Source organism: Amblyomma americanum, chromosome 1 (assembly GCF_052857255.1).
Source record: "Amblyomma americanum isolate KBUSLIRL-KWMA chromosome 1, ASM5285725v1, whole genome shotgun sequence".
NCBI lineage: Eukaryota > Metazoa > Arthropoda > Arachnida > Ixodida > Ixodidae > Amblyomma > Amblyomma americanum.
This window is the reverse complement of record NC_135497.1, coordinates 325285021-325300830: the sequence shown is the minus strand read 5'-3', so window position 1 is coordinate 325300830 and position 15810 is coordinate 325285021. Positions and strand designations below refer to the sequence as shown.

Here is a 15810-nt window from a genome sequence, read left to right as displayed (position 1 = left end):
TTTACGAGTTTAGATTGTCTTTGAGAGATGCCTACGTGATATAGAGATATTCTTTTTTTAATTGAACGTTAATGTATGCTTGATTAAAAATACTGCATTGTGTGTTTTTGCAAGCTGGCTCAACTCATATATTCTATCAACCAATCGCAGCCTAATCATTTTGTCTGTAAAAGACAGACTACGTCTGAAAACCAATATGGGTCATTCCACGCCAAACGACCCAGACGTTGCGCTCGACCATCTCAAATTTGTTAAAAAAACTCATGAAAATTTACCCTAATGAGCATAATCAAATCCTGAAATATTTTTGCCGAAAAAAATTTATTCGTGAGGTGAGGGCTGTTTGAATATTGAGGACAGGTGAGAAACCAGGCTCTGCTGAAGAGTTAATAAAAACTTAAATTTTTACAAAACACTTCTTAGAATTTTTATTGACATTTGCACAGATTCTGGCTTGCGATGTAATTCGGAGAATGCAGCTTTATACTGCATAAATATTTAAATAAAAAATTGGAAAAAGTATGAAAATGTACCATTTTTGTCGTTTTTTGTTTTAACTATCAACTTGCTCTCGGAATTTTGGAAATAGCCGTTTTCTTTGCCTAGATGTCTAGCACCTGAACAAATGTTACAAGTGGTGAAATAGCGTACATGAAAGTAAAAAAAAAATACTAAATTTGCAAAAAGTACGTTTTGAGCCAAAAACGCTCGTTGATTTAGGCCTGAGGTGTTCCAAGTAAAAATACAAACAAAATAGGGTTACGTAGAACAGTTTATTTCCTTAAATTTCTGAAGTTTTTATCGAGGTAATTTTTGTTTAAAGCGAGAAAAGAATTTTTGAAATTGAGCGCACGTGAAGGTATGAAGTGCACACGCTGCGGCGAGTAACGTGAGACGCGCTGGCGGTGAACGCGGCCCGCTCGCGCGTAGGGTCGTCGCCCGTACGAAGGTGCTTCGCCAGCATAGTGTCTCGTCTGCAGTTGTCGCTGGAATATTAATGCAGAAATTGCAGTGATTAAATCAAATAGAGCCAATACATCACATCGGAATCAACCGGGCATAAGCGTCTGACGGCCACAATGGTCAGTTACCATGTGATACTGCTGCGTCGCGGATTATTTCAACACCGGATCGTTCTGGTCATTTCCAGATCGGCGTCTCACAAGCCCTTATGATGGTGCTTACATCTTTCATGGCGCTGACAAGAATGACTGACTGCGAGAGAACCACACCGAACAAGTAGCTCACTTGGGAATGCGCCGCCCCGACAGCGTTAAGTAAATCTTTTTCCCACGAATACCTGTTCGACTACTCAACGTTCCCATTTTTGCCTGCAGTGCAAACCTCACTTAAGAACAAGAACTGTACATTTAGTCTGTCTACAGTATCGGCAGTGTCGTGCTCTGCGGTGGAGAGGAGTAGAGACGACGCAACTTGTGGTGTGAGAGCTCAACTTCAAAAATTATTTTCTCGCTTTCAACAACAGTTATCTTGATAAAAATTTCAGAGATGACAGGCAATAAACTGTTTACGTAACCCGTTTTTGTTTGTATTTTTAATTAGACCACCTCACTGTGAAGTTAACGAGCGCCTTTGGCTCAAAACACACTTTTTGCAACTTTAGTATTTTTTTTACTGCTATGTACACAACGTCATTGCCTATAACACTTTTTATAGGTACTAGACATTCGGGGAAACAGAACAGCTATTTCCGAATTTTCGAGAGCAAGTTGACGTTTAGAACAAAAAACGGCAATAAAGGTACATTTTGATTTTTTCTCGTTTTTTTAAAATATTTATGCCGCATAAAACAGCATTGTCTGAATTATATTGAAAGCCAGAATCTGTGCCTATGTCAATAAGAAAACTTAAGAAGCGTTTCGTAAAAATTCGAATTTTTATTCATTGTTGAGCCAGTGCCTGGTTTCCCGCATTTCCTGAATCTTCAAACTGCCATCACCTCACGAATAAATTTTTTTCGGCAAAAATGTATCACGCTTTGATTACGCACATTAGGATAAGTTTCCATGAATTTTTGGGAGCAAATTGGAGATGGTCGAGCGCCGCCACGTCTGGGACGTTTGGTGTGTAATGACCCATATATTAACAAGTTTCGTCTTATTCACATTTTTATTTGAAAAGTGCAGCATTGTATTCCGCTATGAGTTTAACTGTTTTGAATTCCACAATTTACAAATTGCAGTACACCGGGCTATACAAGGAATGGACGATGTCTGCCTTGAGAGAAGCGATCCAAGATGGCTGTTTGGAAGGACAGCTGCACCTGTGGCTGCATGTGCAGAGGCTTTGCAGAGGTAGAGTACTGCAGAGGTATCTAATATTTCATAAACGAACTCTTTACTCACATTATATATGGGTTATACTCCTCTTGATGGGTTTGCTGCTAAAAGGTCCGCCTCTCTGGTCATTCTGCATGAGCATAACACGCAGTGCTGAACAGTAAATAGTAAATTGATCTATCCTATTCTTAGGTCCACCATTAGCGCCTTTTTTTCATGAAAACCAGTTAACTTACTTATATTTGAAACAGTTTAGAACATAGTTATAATTTTTTGTGTTGTCGCCAGCTTCATCGGAAAGAAAAAAAACCAGAAAGGCATCCAAGCCTGCGCCTTAAGTTAGAAATTCCTGAGCCGCCGGTTCGTATAAAAACTGAGACGGTAGAGTGTAACAATTCTTTTCACTCAATTCTATTCCACTCTTATCATTCGCCATCGCGACTGACTGACACTGGCGATAAGAAGGGCATGTTGGAAAATTAGCAAATGATGGTGGATGGAACAGAAATGGAATATAATTGCTATATTATCTCAGTCCTGGAGTTCTTCCATGCCACGACGGCGAGCTCCTGTTATGCCGCACCTAAGTTCACAAGCTCCAACAGCAAAAATCCTCACGTCTGCTGTGACAGACACCGTATCTGACAGCTTAGGGCTACTTTTGGCTACCCAGGGTTCCTGAACAAGCCCCGACATCGCAAAGCAGATGGTCCATTTTCCATTTTGTCTTCATCGAAATGAGGCTGCCGCTGCGGCAGGGGTTGGATCTCATGGACTTGGGCACAGGCAAAGTGCAACCGCAGCTTTTATCCTGTTGGGATAGCACTGCGACAGTGGACAGTCGGCGACAGTCGGTTTAGTCACTTGACACGCTGATATGTGTAAGAAAGTATCAAATACCGACGTGTTAAAAGGCATTTGAGCATTACGTGAAAACAATGGACCGTTTTATACTACGTCTTCCGGCAAGGTGCCAACGCTTAAGACTTTATTTGAACAGCAATCAATAGTGCAGTATAGACGAGAGTAGATACGGCTATTAAGGGCGCATAGTGACGTAACGAAATGGACGTAAGGATAGTGGACTGTATTCCAAGACAAGGCAACCGTATCACTGGGCGGCATAAAGTTAGGTTGGCGGATGAGATTAAGAAGTTTGCGGGGATAAGCTTGCCGCGGCTGGCCCAGTACAGAGTTAATTGGAGAGATGTGGGGGAGGTCTTCGTCTTGCAGTGGACGTAGTCAGGCTACTGCTGCTGCTGATGATGATGATGTGACATTTCTATGCTGGACTGGGCCCCTTTGGTGGTGCAGAAAAAAATGCAGTGCTGATTTAGCTGATACAGACCTTTATAATAGTCTCTGCTGAGGAAGTGCCTCCGTAAACTATTTTCTTTTCGTCGACATACTGTACGAAGCATCGGCGAATCCACCGAAACACTGGGTTGTTTTCGAAATAACATGACCAGTATGAATTAGCCAATGTCAAATTATCATGAATGAACAATCGGTGGCATCGCCCTCAAAATTATGGCCGGTTCGCTGAAGTCCAAGTCTGGAAGGCATGTGGAAAATTCGCTGGCGTGCTGTCATCTCTACCGCGATTCAAGAAAACTACTGCGAAGCATTCAGTAAAAGAACAACATAACCGTCGCTTACTTGCAGCTTTTATTCAAGAAATGTTCGGCCTGAAAAAAAAAAATCTTTAAAGCAAAAAACGAGGCCGAGCTATGATATCAGTTTATTCTTGCAAGCATGTTTTGTCGCAGGTATGTAAGTCCTTGTAGTTTTTATTTTGATTTCATTTAGACAACTGCAGTGTTTAGAGCTATTTTAATGACATATTGAGGCTTTTCTTTATTCAGTGGCCGCCCAGTTTGATGGCTAGTTTTGTCACTGTCTCGGTATCAAGGTTTCCTAGGCTTCTGCGCAGTATTGTACGACGTTGAATCCAGAACAAAATTGGAAAAAAGACGTAACTGTCAGAAATTCAGAAGAAAATTGCGTTTTCTTCTGTGAAATTTGAAAGTAAGGAATGCTTTTACTGAGCAGTTGAGTTAAAACAAAGAGAACAAAATACGTTCCTAGTAGAGATCGAACCCGCGACATCTCTAAACCCTGTGTGTGCACCTCTACCAAACTTGGTGCCGTGGGAGCTAAGCCCCCCTTAGCCTACGGGAGCGTTTATGTGCACAAACATAAATACCCAGCTTTCAATATCTTGAATAGCGCATCAATTTGGTGACTTATGCTGATATTTATTTATTTATTCTATGGGTAATACATGGTACTGCCCGTGGGGCAGAACAAAAGGAGGTAATTACTCTCCTGACGAGGCCCTGGCCCACTGGGCGCAACATCAGCTTGTACAAAATGTATGTGGACAGTGAGTGTACAACTGGGTAGAATAATCATCACCGTACAAAAATACACATGACACAAATGAAGAAATCAGGGCCCAATAACATTACAATTTCGTGTCTGGGTTAGTCATCATTTGCATTTTATTTGAAGTAAAAAAAAAAGATTGCACTTTGTACACAAATTTAAAAATCGAAAAACAATAACGTTTCAACTGCATAGCTGACTTAGTCATCATCTGCATATTATATTAATTTAATTGTATTATTGATAATTAAATACTGTTAATTATTAAACCTTTATTTCACAAAAAGAGGCAACGAGGACTTTTGTCAGATACTCCGGTGTAGAGAGTCGAAACACGACCTGTGAGACTAATTGTCTTCGTTACCTGACTTGGCCATGTATCTGGAGTAGCCTAAAAGAACGTAGATGTTTTGTCGCTCCGTACAAATGTTCCGGGTTACTATCCCGTTGACGCCTGTTATTGAGGATGGGGTACGTTGTAGTGCACAGATTTCTTTCGATAAATAGGCCCTTTCTTCTCCAGAGAAAAGTTTTCTTTCATGAGTGCACATATTTGTATCATTAAACACGCCCTTTCTTATTTTTGGAAAAATTTTCCTGCATGTCTGCTAGTGGTTGTGTACTAGTGTTTCATCTCCTCTGTACGTTAGACATGTTCAACAACGAAAGGGGTGCGCAGTTCAACCGGCAAGGAAGGTTTCTAGCCTCATTCTAATCAACTGATTAAACGGCCACATAGATGAGTCAATGGCCAGATGCATTTTGTGTGGAACGGCGATGTCTTTGTTAATAGCTTCCGTATGCTAATTTTGTTAGGAGGAGGGCAGAGTGGCGGTTGTGTTTAGCTTATTGATTTGATGTCACTGGTGCGCAGTAGCGGCGAAACTAAAATCGTACCACTTTTCAGAAAGAAACATTTAAAGAAAGGCTGGAAAGTCGCGCTTATTTGATTAAGCTATGAGAATGAAACGCAAGTGGGAGAGATGTTTTTGCTTGCTCCTATGCCATTCCCCTTCAAACGCTTCCTTCGGAGTGCTAACCAACTCTTCCAAATAGAAACCAGTCTGCTGAGCCGGTGGAATACAAGCAGTTGATAAAAAATTTATTCCCGGGGAAATCAGTAAGAAAGATCTAAAAGAAAAGTTGTACACAGCACGATACTGTAGCAACGACTGCACAAGCACGAACGAGTCCAGTCTGGTCCTGCGTGCTCCTTTCGTGTAGTCGAATACAACCAAAATACACAGCGACAAATGCCCTTGAAAGGAACTCCATCCGGGCAGTGGCTGTCGGGACCTATTGTCACGTTGTCGCAGTTAGTCCGGTTGATCCCAGGTAATGCCCTTCCACCGGCGGGCTCTCTGGGATGCCGCACTGCCATGACCAAGGAGATTTACTACGACGTCATGACAATCGGGCGACGCCAATGGCTGGAAGGCCTCTTTTGTGGGGCATTTGACACTTGGTTCTTTAGTTGTATTCGACCATATTCCGTCGTCTCTTCGACTGGTTTCCTGGATAGAATGCTAGTTGGCTAATTTGGACTCGTCTGTAGAAAACTTCGTGCTAAAGAAGCTACTTCAAATCCCCAACAATAAGTGACGTCGCTACTGATATGCCACATCGAGTCATCGCTGCCCATTATTTTTTACGCGACATCCGGACGTCACTGATGACACATCGCCGCTCGAGGGAGCACCGCAGAATTGACGCATTTCGACCTAGAATCCGGGAGCATTCGTTCTGTTTCTCTCGTTTGTCTCAAGGTCTTTCCTTTCCTCTCTCCTTCTCTCGCTCCTCGTCCGACGTAACAGCGCTTCTTTCTCTATCCTTCGCTTCTCCGTCGCCAAGCGCTGACGATGGTCACGTGTTCACCTGCACGTGCGTGTCTCCGCGCGTGCATTCATTTCCTATACGAGATCGTACAAGAAAGAGAGCCTGGCGAAAGGGGGAGACCTTTACTCAACACCCATCCTTGGCACGCGCCTGGCGTACAGCCGAGCGAGAAGGTTGTTGCACGGGGGCACCGTTGCCGCTACGCGACGGAAAGGGGGAATCCCCGCGCTCTCTCGCTGTCTCAAGACTGGCACGATTATAAAAGCAACGTTTTTTTCCGCATCCACCTGGCAAGACCTCCACTCGCAGCCTTAGAAGTTCGGCCGAAGCTTCCATTTGCCTCTGCGTCCGCTTGCTACTTCCGAACATGCGTGGCATTGTAAGTGCGCTCCATCTCTCGATCTTATGTACTTATCGTGCATGTGATGCAAACGGGCTGTGCTTAGAGTGTGGCTTTTTTTTTTTGGCGGAAACTGGGGCACTGAATGGAAATTGAATGCTGCAGGGGTTTCGGTTGCATCAACCTTACGCAAGGGTGCGAGATTTCGCCACGAAATGTTTTGCCTGCTCTCTATGTGTTTCACAGAAGCTTGGCCGAAGAAACACCATTCAAGTTTTTCTGGCGTCTTTTGTCCTAACGCGCATTTAGTTGGCGTCTGTGACTGCCGTTTCCAAGCAGATAGGGATGTGAGAACTTTTTCCACATGTTAAATGTTCTGGTAAAGAAGAAGAAAAATACGAGTATTTACTGCATTTCGATGGGTGGTGCTTTGCCAGGCCTACACGCGCATGGACGATGTGCCACCTTCTTGAGGAAACATGGATTCTTTTACCTAAAGCTTCCATGTCTCCCCAGTTCTAGTCATGTCAACTGCCGTTGCGTGAGCAGCAGCTAAGTGTTACATATATATTGTCCGGACAACAGCAGAGTAAAGCAGCCTCCACAGTTTCCAAAAGATTGTTTCTTATGTTTCATGCTTCCAGCAAGCGTAGCTTGTGACAGATATTAAACCCACGTGGAATCGTAGCAGAGAAAGCTGAAAAGCACAACATTCGGCAAAGATGGAAAAGTGCTTTACTAAGCTCACATCTGCACACCCATTATCATGCTTGTTATTTAGGTAATAATGGATGTTGCTTCCTTTTAATTGCAAGCAAAAAAATGTAATTCCTCCATAAGGCTCCAGAATACTTTACCGAGGCTTCTAAATGATTACAATAGACAAGGCACTGATCTTGTGAAATTAACCCTGTCTGAGTTTAAACAGTTATTTACAAACTGATTGTCATCATGGATGTTTCTGTTCTTGCTTTTTGTGCATACAGGTATGTACTTCATAGATCATCTCTATATAATCTGTACAATCTCTATAATCTCTGCGTATATAATCTCTCTTTATAATCTCTGTATAATCTTTCTATGTTTGCGCATGCTCACATACAAGTAGCATAAGGCTGTAATCTTTTCTTCTTGATGTGTTTATGTTTTCCGCTGCAACTGTATTTGGGGGCCAGGGACCCCTCAAGCCGTCGTAGAACGGCTTTTACCTTGGCCTCCTGTACACTCCGGTGTATGAATAAAAAATTATGAATGAATATATGAATGAATGAGGGTATTTGCGAAATATTCATTCAGCCACGCGCACTCATTTTAAGCCAGTCTTCCACTGTTATTTTAAATTATTTTTATAGACAAGCTTTACAAACACTGCAAAAGAAGGGCGTCACCAACATGTTTGAGCTCTCCCTGTCGCTTCTTTCCAGTTTCTGATTGCCCTTGGCATGGCCGTGCTGGCAGCGGCTCTTGCCGCTCCAGCCAAGGACAAAAAGGACGACCCTGCTGCCGGTGGCCAAGGCGAAGACGTTGAAGGCAGGATCGGCTTCGGACGTGGTCGTGGTCGCGGTCGCGGTCACCACCATCGTGGTGGTGGTGGTGGAGGGTTTGGAGGTGGGCCAGGTTTTGGCGGCCCCGGATTGAAAGGTCCCGGAGGATTGGGCGGAGGCTACGGCCCTGGATTTGGCGGCGGCTCCGGACCAGGCCTGGGAGGCGCGCAGTATGGCAGCGGCTTCAACCAGGGCGGTAGCTTCCAGACGGGAAGCGAGGGCAACCGGTATGAAAACATGCCATACTCGTAGTTTTTAGAACTTACCTCAGTTCTGGAATTTAATAACATATATGGAAACAAAAAGCAGAGCGCAAAATCATATATTGTGCTGTTGATCCCCAAGAGATGCAAACATAAACGAATTTTATTTCAGGTTTTATGTCATTTTTGTCGCCGGAGTTCAGTGATAGCATTTTTTTACATAACAGTAGTCGCTGTATGTCCTAGCTGGCTACCCCTTTACAGTGTTTCAGCAATTCCACGCTCCTGTATAGAGAGAAAAATTTTCTTTTCTGCTGGAAAAAATGATAAAGCAATCTAGCGGTTTTCATATCATGGACGAAGAAGTAAAAGCTGTCTGAAGGCTGATCTATGATTATTGATGCGTTCATGAGTACATTGCTAAATATCGAGAAAGTTTTGGTTGACAGGCTCACAAAATGTCTTTTGTATAGACTTAGGGCTTGCTTTATTGATCACGCAATATAGGTTCACCACCTGACTGATCGACTAGATTACTTGCTTCTTAATGGCACACTGACTGACTCATTGACAGACTGTCTGATTGAATGATTCAATGCCTTCAGGTATGGCCAGGGTGGATTCAACTACAACGTGGGCGGCTCGAACAGGCGTGACTACGGCAACGTCCAGACTTACGGGGACCGTGAGAGCTTCGGCCTGAGCCAGAACGAGGGTGCGAACCGTGCCACGGGGCAGTCGAGCTTCGGCAACGAGTACAAAAACCAGGAGCAGGGATCCGGAGGCAAGCAGTTCAGCACCGGATTCGCTGGCTGAGCTGAGCAGCCTAGGTGCGTTAGACACTTCCGGTAAAGAGTTGTTGCCTGTTTTTTGCCATGTTTAGCTACTCTGGAGTATGCAAGGACACGTATGCAGATATTCACAACTGAAACGACTGATTTGACTACAATCTCTAAAAAGGTTTGAATTTTTTTTGTGGCACCAAAAGGCAGACTTTTATATCGCGCCTTTCCATAGAAACTTTAGTTTGACACGCAGCCCGTTGACAGCGACTAAAACTAATTGTCGGCTTGGCACACATTGCGACAACAAAAGACAATACTAGCAGAGCGAAATTTATTCTCCACTTCTGCAGGCTGTGCCCTCATCCACGGAGTCAAAATATTAGGATTGCGTCAGTAACCGAAAAAGCGACATGTGCTGTGCTGTCACATTGCGTAGAAGTGAGCGGAGACCGTAGTGACCTTTACGTTGAATAAAAACTGCTCGTAAAAGCAGTACCTCGGAAGCACTGTCTACAATAAGGAACTTGAACTGAAGTCCTGTGCCAGCAGTTAACCGATCGTCGCCATTCCATTCTCGTCCGCTATTTGAGCACCTTATACATATTACAGTGGGCATTCTTTCTCCCCTAAGTACTATCGAAGACTTGATACAAACCTCGCTAAGGGAGTCCGCTGCAGCGTAAACGGAACACCCCAGAAAAACCCTCTAGGCGCAAATCAGGGTGTCAATGTCCAAAGCAGCTCTCACAGAAGAGTGGTTCGTGACACCTCTGGGTCATGTCGCCAATCGCCCCAGCACCGAGTACGATAGCGGAAACGCCATACGATCGCAGACAGTTACACTGTACCAACGGCGATGAAAAGTCGGCCATAGTTTACTTACGCCATGTCTGTGGCGTCTACAGCAGCGCCTCATTTTAAAAGCAGTAGCAGCAGCAGCAGTAGTAATAGTGGTTGTAGTAATAGTAGTAGATTGAAAAGTAGCAGTAGTAGTAGTTGTAGTAGTAGTAGCAGCAGTACTACTACTACTGCTAGAAGTAGTAGTAGTAGTAGTTGTAGCAATAGTAGTAGAAGGAAAAGTAGCAGTAGTTGTAGTAGTAGTAGCAGCAGTACTACTACTACTACTAGTAGTAGTAGTAGTTGTAGCAATAGTACTAGTAATAGGGGCGCTTTATGCTGCCCAAAATAAATAAAGATAGAAAAAAGTGGTGCCGGCTGTGGAAACTGCGAGATATTCATCGGATTCCTGGTCTGCAGCCTTCGGGAATAAAAGCGATAGATCAGGTGCATAGATGACGTAAAAAAATACAGAAAATTATAGATGGCATTGCAGTGGTAAAAGATAGAAGTGACGAAAACCACTATTTACAGCTTGAGATAGAGCAAAACGGTAGCGTTAACTAATATTAAGATGAAGTTAAAGCTCAGCGAGAAATGAAGTCTAGCATGGGTGGCACTGCTGGTCCCTCAGTGCACCAGCAAACTGAGGCGCCAGTTGTGCCCTTGTTCACATTCAAGGGAGGTTTCAACGTTTGTTTGTGCGCGAAGGGTAACCGTCCTACTAAGGCCGCAGCATAGAGCTGAGTAGTGCTGTATATCAATTCCTGGAGCCATTTACTCCGCGTTACAACTGATGAAAGCAACGGCGCTTGGTTGCAGTAGTACATGGTTGTGGTACTTAAGATGTACAATCTAAATTGGTAGTCCTTCAGACTTTTCGCGTATGGTGCTTAAGTTGCGGCTAATATTGTTGAACTTATATATTGCACTTCTGCTCCTTCATTTTCCTTTATTACTCTTTTTTCAGGGCTGCTTCAAGGACCATGAGTCATCATTACATGTCATCTCTCACCCGGACGATCCCACATGAGATCACTAAAGTATATAAGGTTGCAAATACGCAGTGAACGCATGCACACATAAACTGCACCCAAGAAGAAGGGCTTTGAGCGACAAAGTGGTCTGCTGCGTGTTTGCCTGTGAAATACAAATTTCAAAATTCCGTGACTGACCAGCGCTGTTGTGTAGTGCACGGTACAAGTGGAATGTACATACGTGTATGAATATATTTTTGTACGGGATTTGCTCTAATAAATATATTTATTTTTGTAAATTTGTTCCTTTGTTGCCAAAACGACAATTCTTAGTAACTCTGTGAAGGATCAATAAAGCAGTGTTATTCGACGAGGCAGAGCCTAAATTTATCTGTCACTGCGCTCCGCTGTAAGATGGGGTTCCAATACAGCAACTCGGCTAAGTCCTGTTCTGGTAAGAAAAGCTTTAAGCCTTTCGCTCGGTGAGCCTTCAAAATGCGCCTACTCTCGGCCTAGCGTAAACATGGTTCCTAAGAGAGAGTAGTTCTCCTGGATCAAGAAGCCCCTGTGCCTGGCTGAAACCTATCACCACACTTTCTAGATTTTTGTAGCGAGAGCTACACTCGGCTGCCAGTCGAGCATTTCGCAGTGGTCCGGAGGGGAAAGTTGTGCGCATGCTTCGTTACCATGGCAACCGGAGAGGAGCAGCAGGTACGGCGTGCGCTTCGCCGTCGCCGCGGCCACGCGCTCGCTCCACCGTCGGAGCCGTGCGTGATGTCACGCGGATGAGCAGTTGTGCGCATGCACCGATACCATGGTAACCAGAAAGACCCCACAGGTGCACCGCGCGCTTCGTCGCCGTCTCGCCGGTATAGACAAGAGAAGATTAACTCTTCCGATCCTGAGGTTGTCGCCTGGCACTTGGCTACTCAAAAAAGAGATAATGAGCGTAAGAAGGCGAAGAGAGCAGCGGAGACGCCCGAACAGAGAGAGGAACGGCTTGCCAAACAGAGATGCCAGATTGCCGAGCGTAATATACGGCGCATAGCTGCCGAGATGTAGCCCAATGTCTCTCATTGCTAAACATAGAGTGACCACAACAAGCTCAGCCAGGGAAACGCACATCTCGCTTCCTATATCCTGGCATAGCCGAGCTAAGCCACTGCCAATTTTTTTTTTTCGTGCTGTATGATTCGACGGCAGTAGTACGGCCAGCCTGCACCGATAGAAGACGCACAGTAGCCTAGAGTCGGATTCAACTAAAGAAAGAAGCGGCATATGCCCCTCAAAGGAGGCCCTCTATCCACCGGAGAGGACCTGCTGTCATGGCGTCGCATTGATCCGGTCAATTCTCGGTGTCATTCCTTGCACCTGCCATCCCCCTGCCATGTCATTGGTTGGAGGGGTACTTGAAGGGCATTTTCCGCTTCTTTCCTGAGTTGTATCCAACTATTCAAGCAGCCACGGAGAGCCAGAGGTGGACATTATCAGGATTGCAGCCAGTAATTGTGCGAAGCTATGAACGGCTCGCTTAAATGTAGTGAAACTTAGAGCGTGTGGTTATTTAACTTTTCAGGCAAGGATTGCCAAATGATTAGTCTCGTTACCCCTCTTATGCACTTTCAACGACAAAGGGGTCTGGTTGCTTGGAAGATATTCGTCTTGAAATAAATGGTACATCTCGAGTAATTTTGTCTTTTATAGTAATATAAATGTTCGGAGCATGGCGCTTTAGGGTCACCTCTCCAGTTTGCTGGTTTTTCTGTGAAAACAGCATCGTAAAAGCGTGGTCACTGAAAATGAGAGTTTTTCGCTCTGAAGAACGATCAGCACCAGAAAAAAAAAAAAACTCCCAGCTCCCTTCCTTGCCAATTTTCGATCCAGCAGACGCCAATAGAAGTCATATTTGCGGCTTGACTTTCAACGGTATATAGTTTTTCAAGTCTGCAACATGGTATGAAAAAATAAGGAAAATGAATTCAAAATCATCGAAAAAACCTAGCTTATTTGTAGAGTGCAAAAGTTGCGTTAAGGCACCAGGAGCCTGCATTTGACCTCCCTGGTGGACACGGCGCTGTTCAATAGCAATAGTGTCAAGCTGCCGCTGCGTTTTTGGCTGCTTTTGAGGACTGAAGTGCCTGTGCTCAGGGCAGGTATTAATAAGGTAGAACTTTGGGCTTGTTGGAGCATCACTTTTGAAAAAGACATAGCGCATGAAGACAGGACAGAGCGCTCGTCCTGTGTTGTCTCTGCTTTGTCCTGTCTTCATGCGCTATGTCATTTTCAAAAAACAGGGCAGGTATGCTTTCCTGGTTTTCTCCATTGTGCGAGCCACGAGCAATGTCGAGCTTTTCTAGCACTTTTAGCGCGCTAGCACTAAAGATGGTTTATGGTTTATGAAGGTTTAACGTCCCAAAGCAACTCAGGCTATGAGGGACGCTGTAGTGAAGGGCTCCGGAAATTTCGACCGCCTGGGGTTCTTTTACGTGCACTGACATCGTACAGCACATGGGCCTCTAGAATTTCGCCTCCATCGAAATTCGACCGCCGCGGCCGGGATCGAACCCGTGTCGTTCGGTCCAGCAGCCGAGCGCCATAACCACTCAGCCACCGCGGTGGCTCGCTAGCACTAAAGCCCCCCCCCCCCCCCCTCCCCCCCTCCCCCCCCCCTCCCTCTCTGATTTCGACGATGCTTGTCCGGTCCCTGTGCTACCTCCAAGAACTGGGTGGCTCGGTGCCATCCGCCTAGGTGGAAGGTGGGCACCTTGGTCACGTGATCTTCAGACGTCATCGCAACGGAGCCAACCGGAGTGTGAGCAAACTGCTTACCGTGGCAGCTGGAAGTTAAATTAATGATTGGACGCAAGAGATTGCTCGGGAAGAGCAACCTGGGTCTCGCAGTCCCAAGCCACACTGGTGGCAGCAGTTGCCATCAAAGGGCAGTGGCACAACGCTTAAACTTTACAGCACAGCGCCAGGAGTGGTATGAGGACTCCCAGCGATCAATAAACGTAAAAATACCATCTAGTGTTACCGCACCTATGTAGCATTCTTAAATCGTCTGTCATTTTTATATCAGCCATTTGGGTACACGTTATTTCAAGAACAGCAAGGCCTCACATATTATTAACTCTCCCTAGACTGCACGATACCGCAATGCAAAGATTTTCACCTCAGACTTCCCACAATATTTAAAAATAGGCTTTTTGAGTTTGAAGAGCACTTTTCGCGGTACAGCATTGTCAGTGGTGTAGTACATCAGGATATGGCTAAGAGTAAACAGACTGGTTAACTAATATTGAATTGTTAACTTTTTACCTATCTCTGTTAGGCTCCTTAGTTATTGAGATACGTGTAGTCTGCAGTAGTAATATCCATATCAAAGTCTAAAATTTCGAAAACCTGGTTACCCTCGGCGCTGTAGCTCAACACTACATCGCGCCAAAATGATTGCGCTTTCGAGAAGCTTGTAGGCAAAGCCACGGATCCAGTGCACATGACTCGTCGAAATAGCCAAATTTTGTTGGGGCACACGGCCGAGGGTAACAGCGTTTTCGAAATTATAAAAAGTTATATCGATATTAACCAATATGGGCTACATGCCTCTCAATAACTAAGGAGCGTAAAGTAATAGTTAGAATGTTTACTATTAGAATGTTAACCAGCCTGCTAGTTAGCATGATTTAGCTGTATCCTGATGTACTACACAGTTGACAATGCTATGCAGGAAAAAAATTGGAGGCGACACTTAAGCTCCTCATTAAAGGCATGACGCGAAAGCGTAATGGGTTAATTGACATATATGCAGAAGGTAGATCATTCGCTGCTTCATATTCATAGATCCCTAGGAGTCGTCATACCCCTCCTGGCGGCGCAGTGGTGCAGCTGTTAAGCAATTCGCCACTGCCCAGCGATGGCAGCTGCTCTCAGCGGCAGGCCTTGTGCGATCCAGGTAGTTTTTCCCGGGTGACCAATAATTAATTTAACTGCCACCTGCCACGGCGGGCAGTTTTCTCACTATCCGGTGGGCAGGTTGTGATGACGCCTCAAGGTCACCTGACCTAGGTGGCCCAACTGCCTCCTATAGGTTGCTCTCTGGGGACCACCCGCTGGAGCCACGCCCGCAATTTTTTGTTCCTAGGTGGCCCAACTGCCTCCTATAGGTTGCTCTCAGGGGACCACCCGCTGGAGCCACGCCCGCAATTTTTTGTTCACAACGTCGTCGGCGACAGCGCCGACACCGGATTTTCTAGTGAACGGTGCATTTAACGCTAACACATTAAAAAGCGTTCTTGTAACTCAAAAAGCGTATTTTTAAAAATTTAGGAAAGTTTTAGGTGCAGAACCATGTGTACCTTAAAGGAGATGTTTGCACCGGCTCCGGTTTCTCAGAGCGCTAGCGGCCGTCCGTTCCATGCTTCCATACGACACGGGACTTAAGAGAGAACCTAGCACTTTTTATAAGCCTACCGGCTTGATGAAGCGGTTTTCACTCAGAATTCGGTCTCCCTCGTCGGCACCATGCGGCGTACTTGTGCGGTTCTTTGGTTCAAAAGGTGCGAAGACGTGCAGAAAGGTCGACACCAGCCGTGCGAAATGA

The 15810-nt window shown here is 45.0% G+C and overlaps 1 protein-coding gene across 2 annotated transcripts; it reads left to right on the top strand.

Annotated features, from left to right (window-relative positions):
• The first annotated feature begins 6755 nt into the window (after window positions 1–6755).
• On the top strand, window positions 6756–11509 carry LOC144115446 (uncharacterized). Of its 2 annotated transcripts, none has more exons than XM_077649846.1 (4): window positions 6756–6903; window positions 8289–8635; window positions 9217–9441; window positions 11204–11509. In XM_077649846.1, the coding sequence occupies exons 1-3, from the start codon at window positions 6892–6894 to the stop codon at window positions 9425–9427; spliced, it is 570 nt and encodes a 189-aa protein (XP_077505972.1). In that variant the 5' UTR covers window positions 6756–6891; the 3' UTR covers window positions 9428–9441; window positions 11204–11509. The 2 variants fall into 2 exon arrangements, with proteins under 2 accessions (XP_077505972.1, XP_077505973.1); XM_077649847.1 differs by having other exon boundaries at window positions 9217–9459.
• The last annotated feature ends 4301 nt before the right edge of the window (window positions 11510–15810 follow it).

What these genes read in the sequence shown, in the direction of transcription:
- LOC144115446 (XM_077649846.1), top strand. An exon ending in ACGGGAAGCGAGGGCAACCG is followed by an intron (nt 8,636 to 9,216) that starts GTATGAAAACAT and finishes CAATGCCTTCAG; the next exon opens with GTATGGCCAGGGTGGATTCA.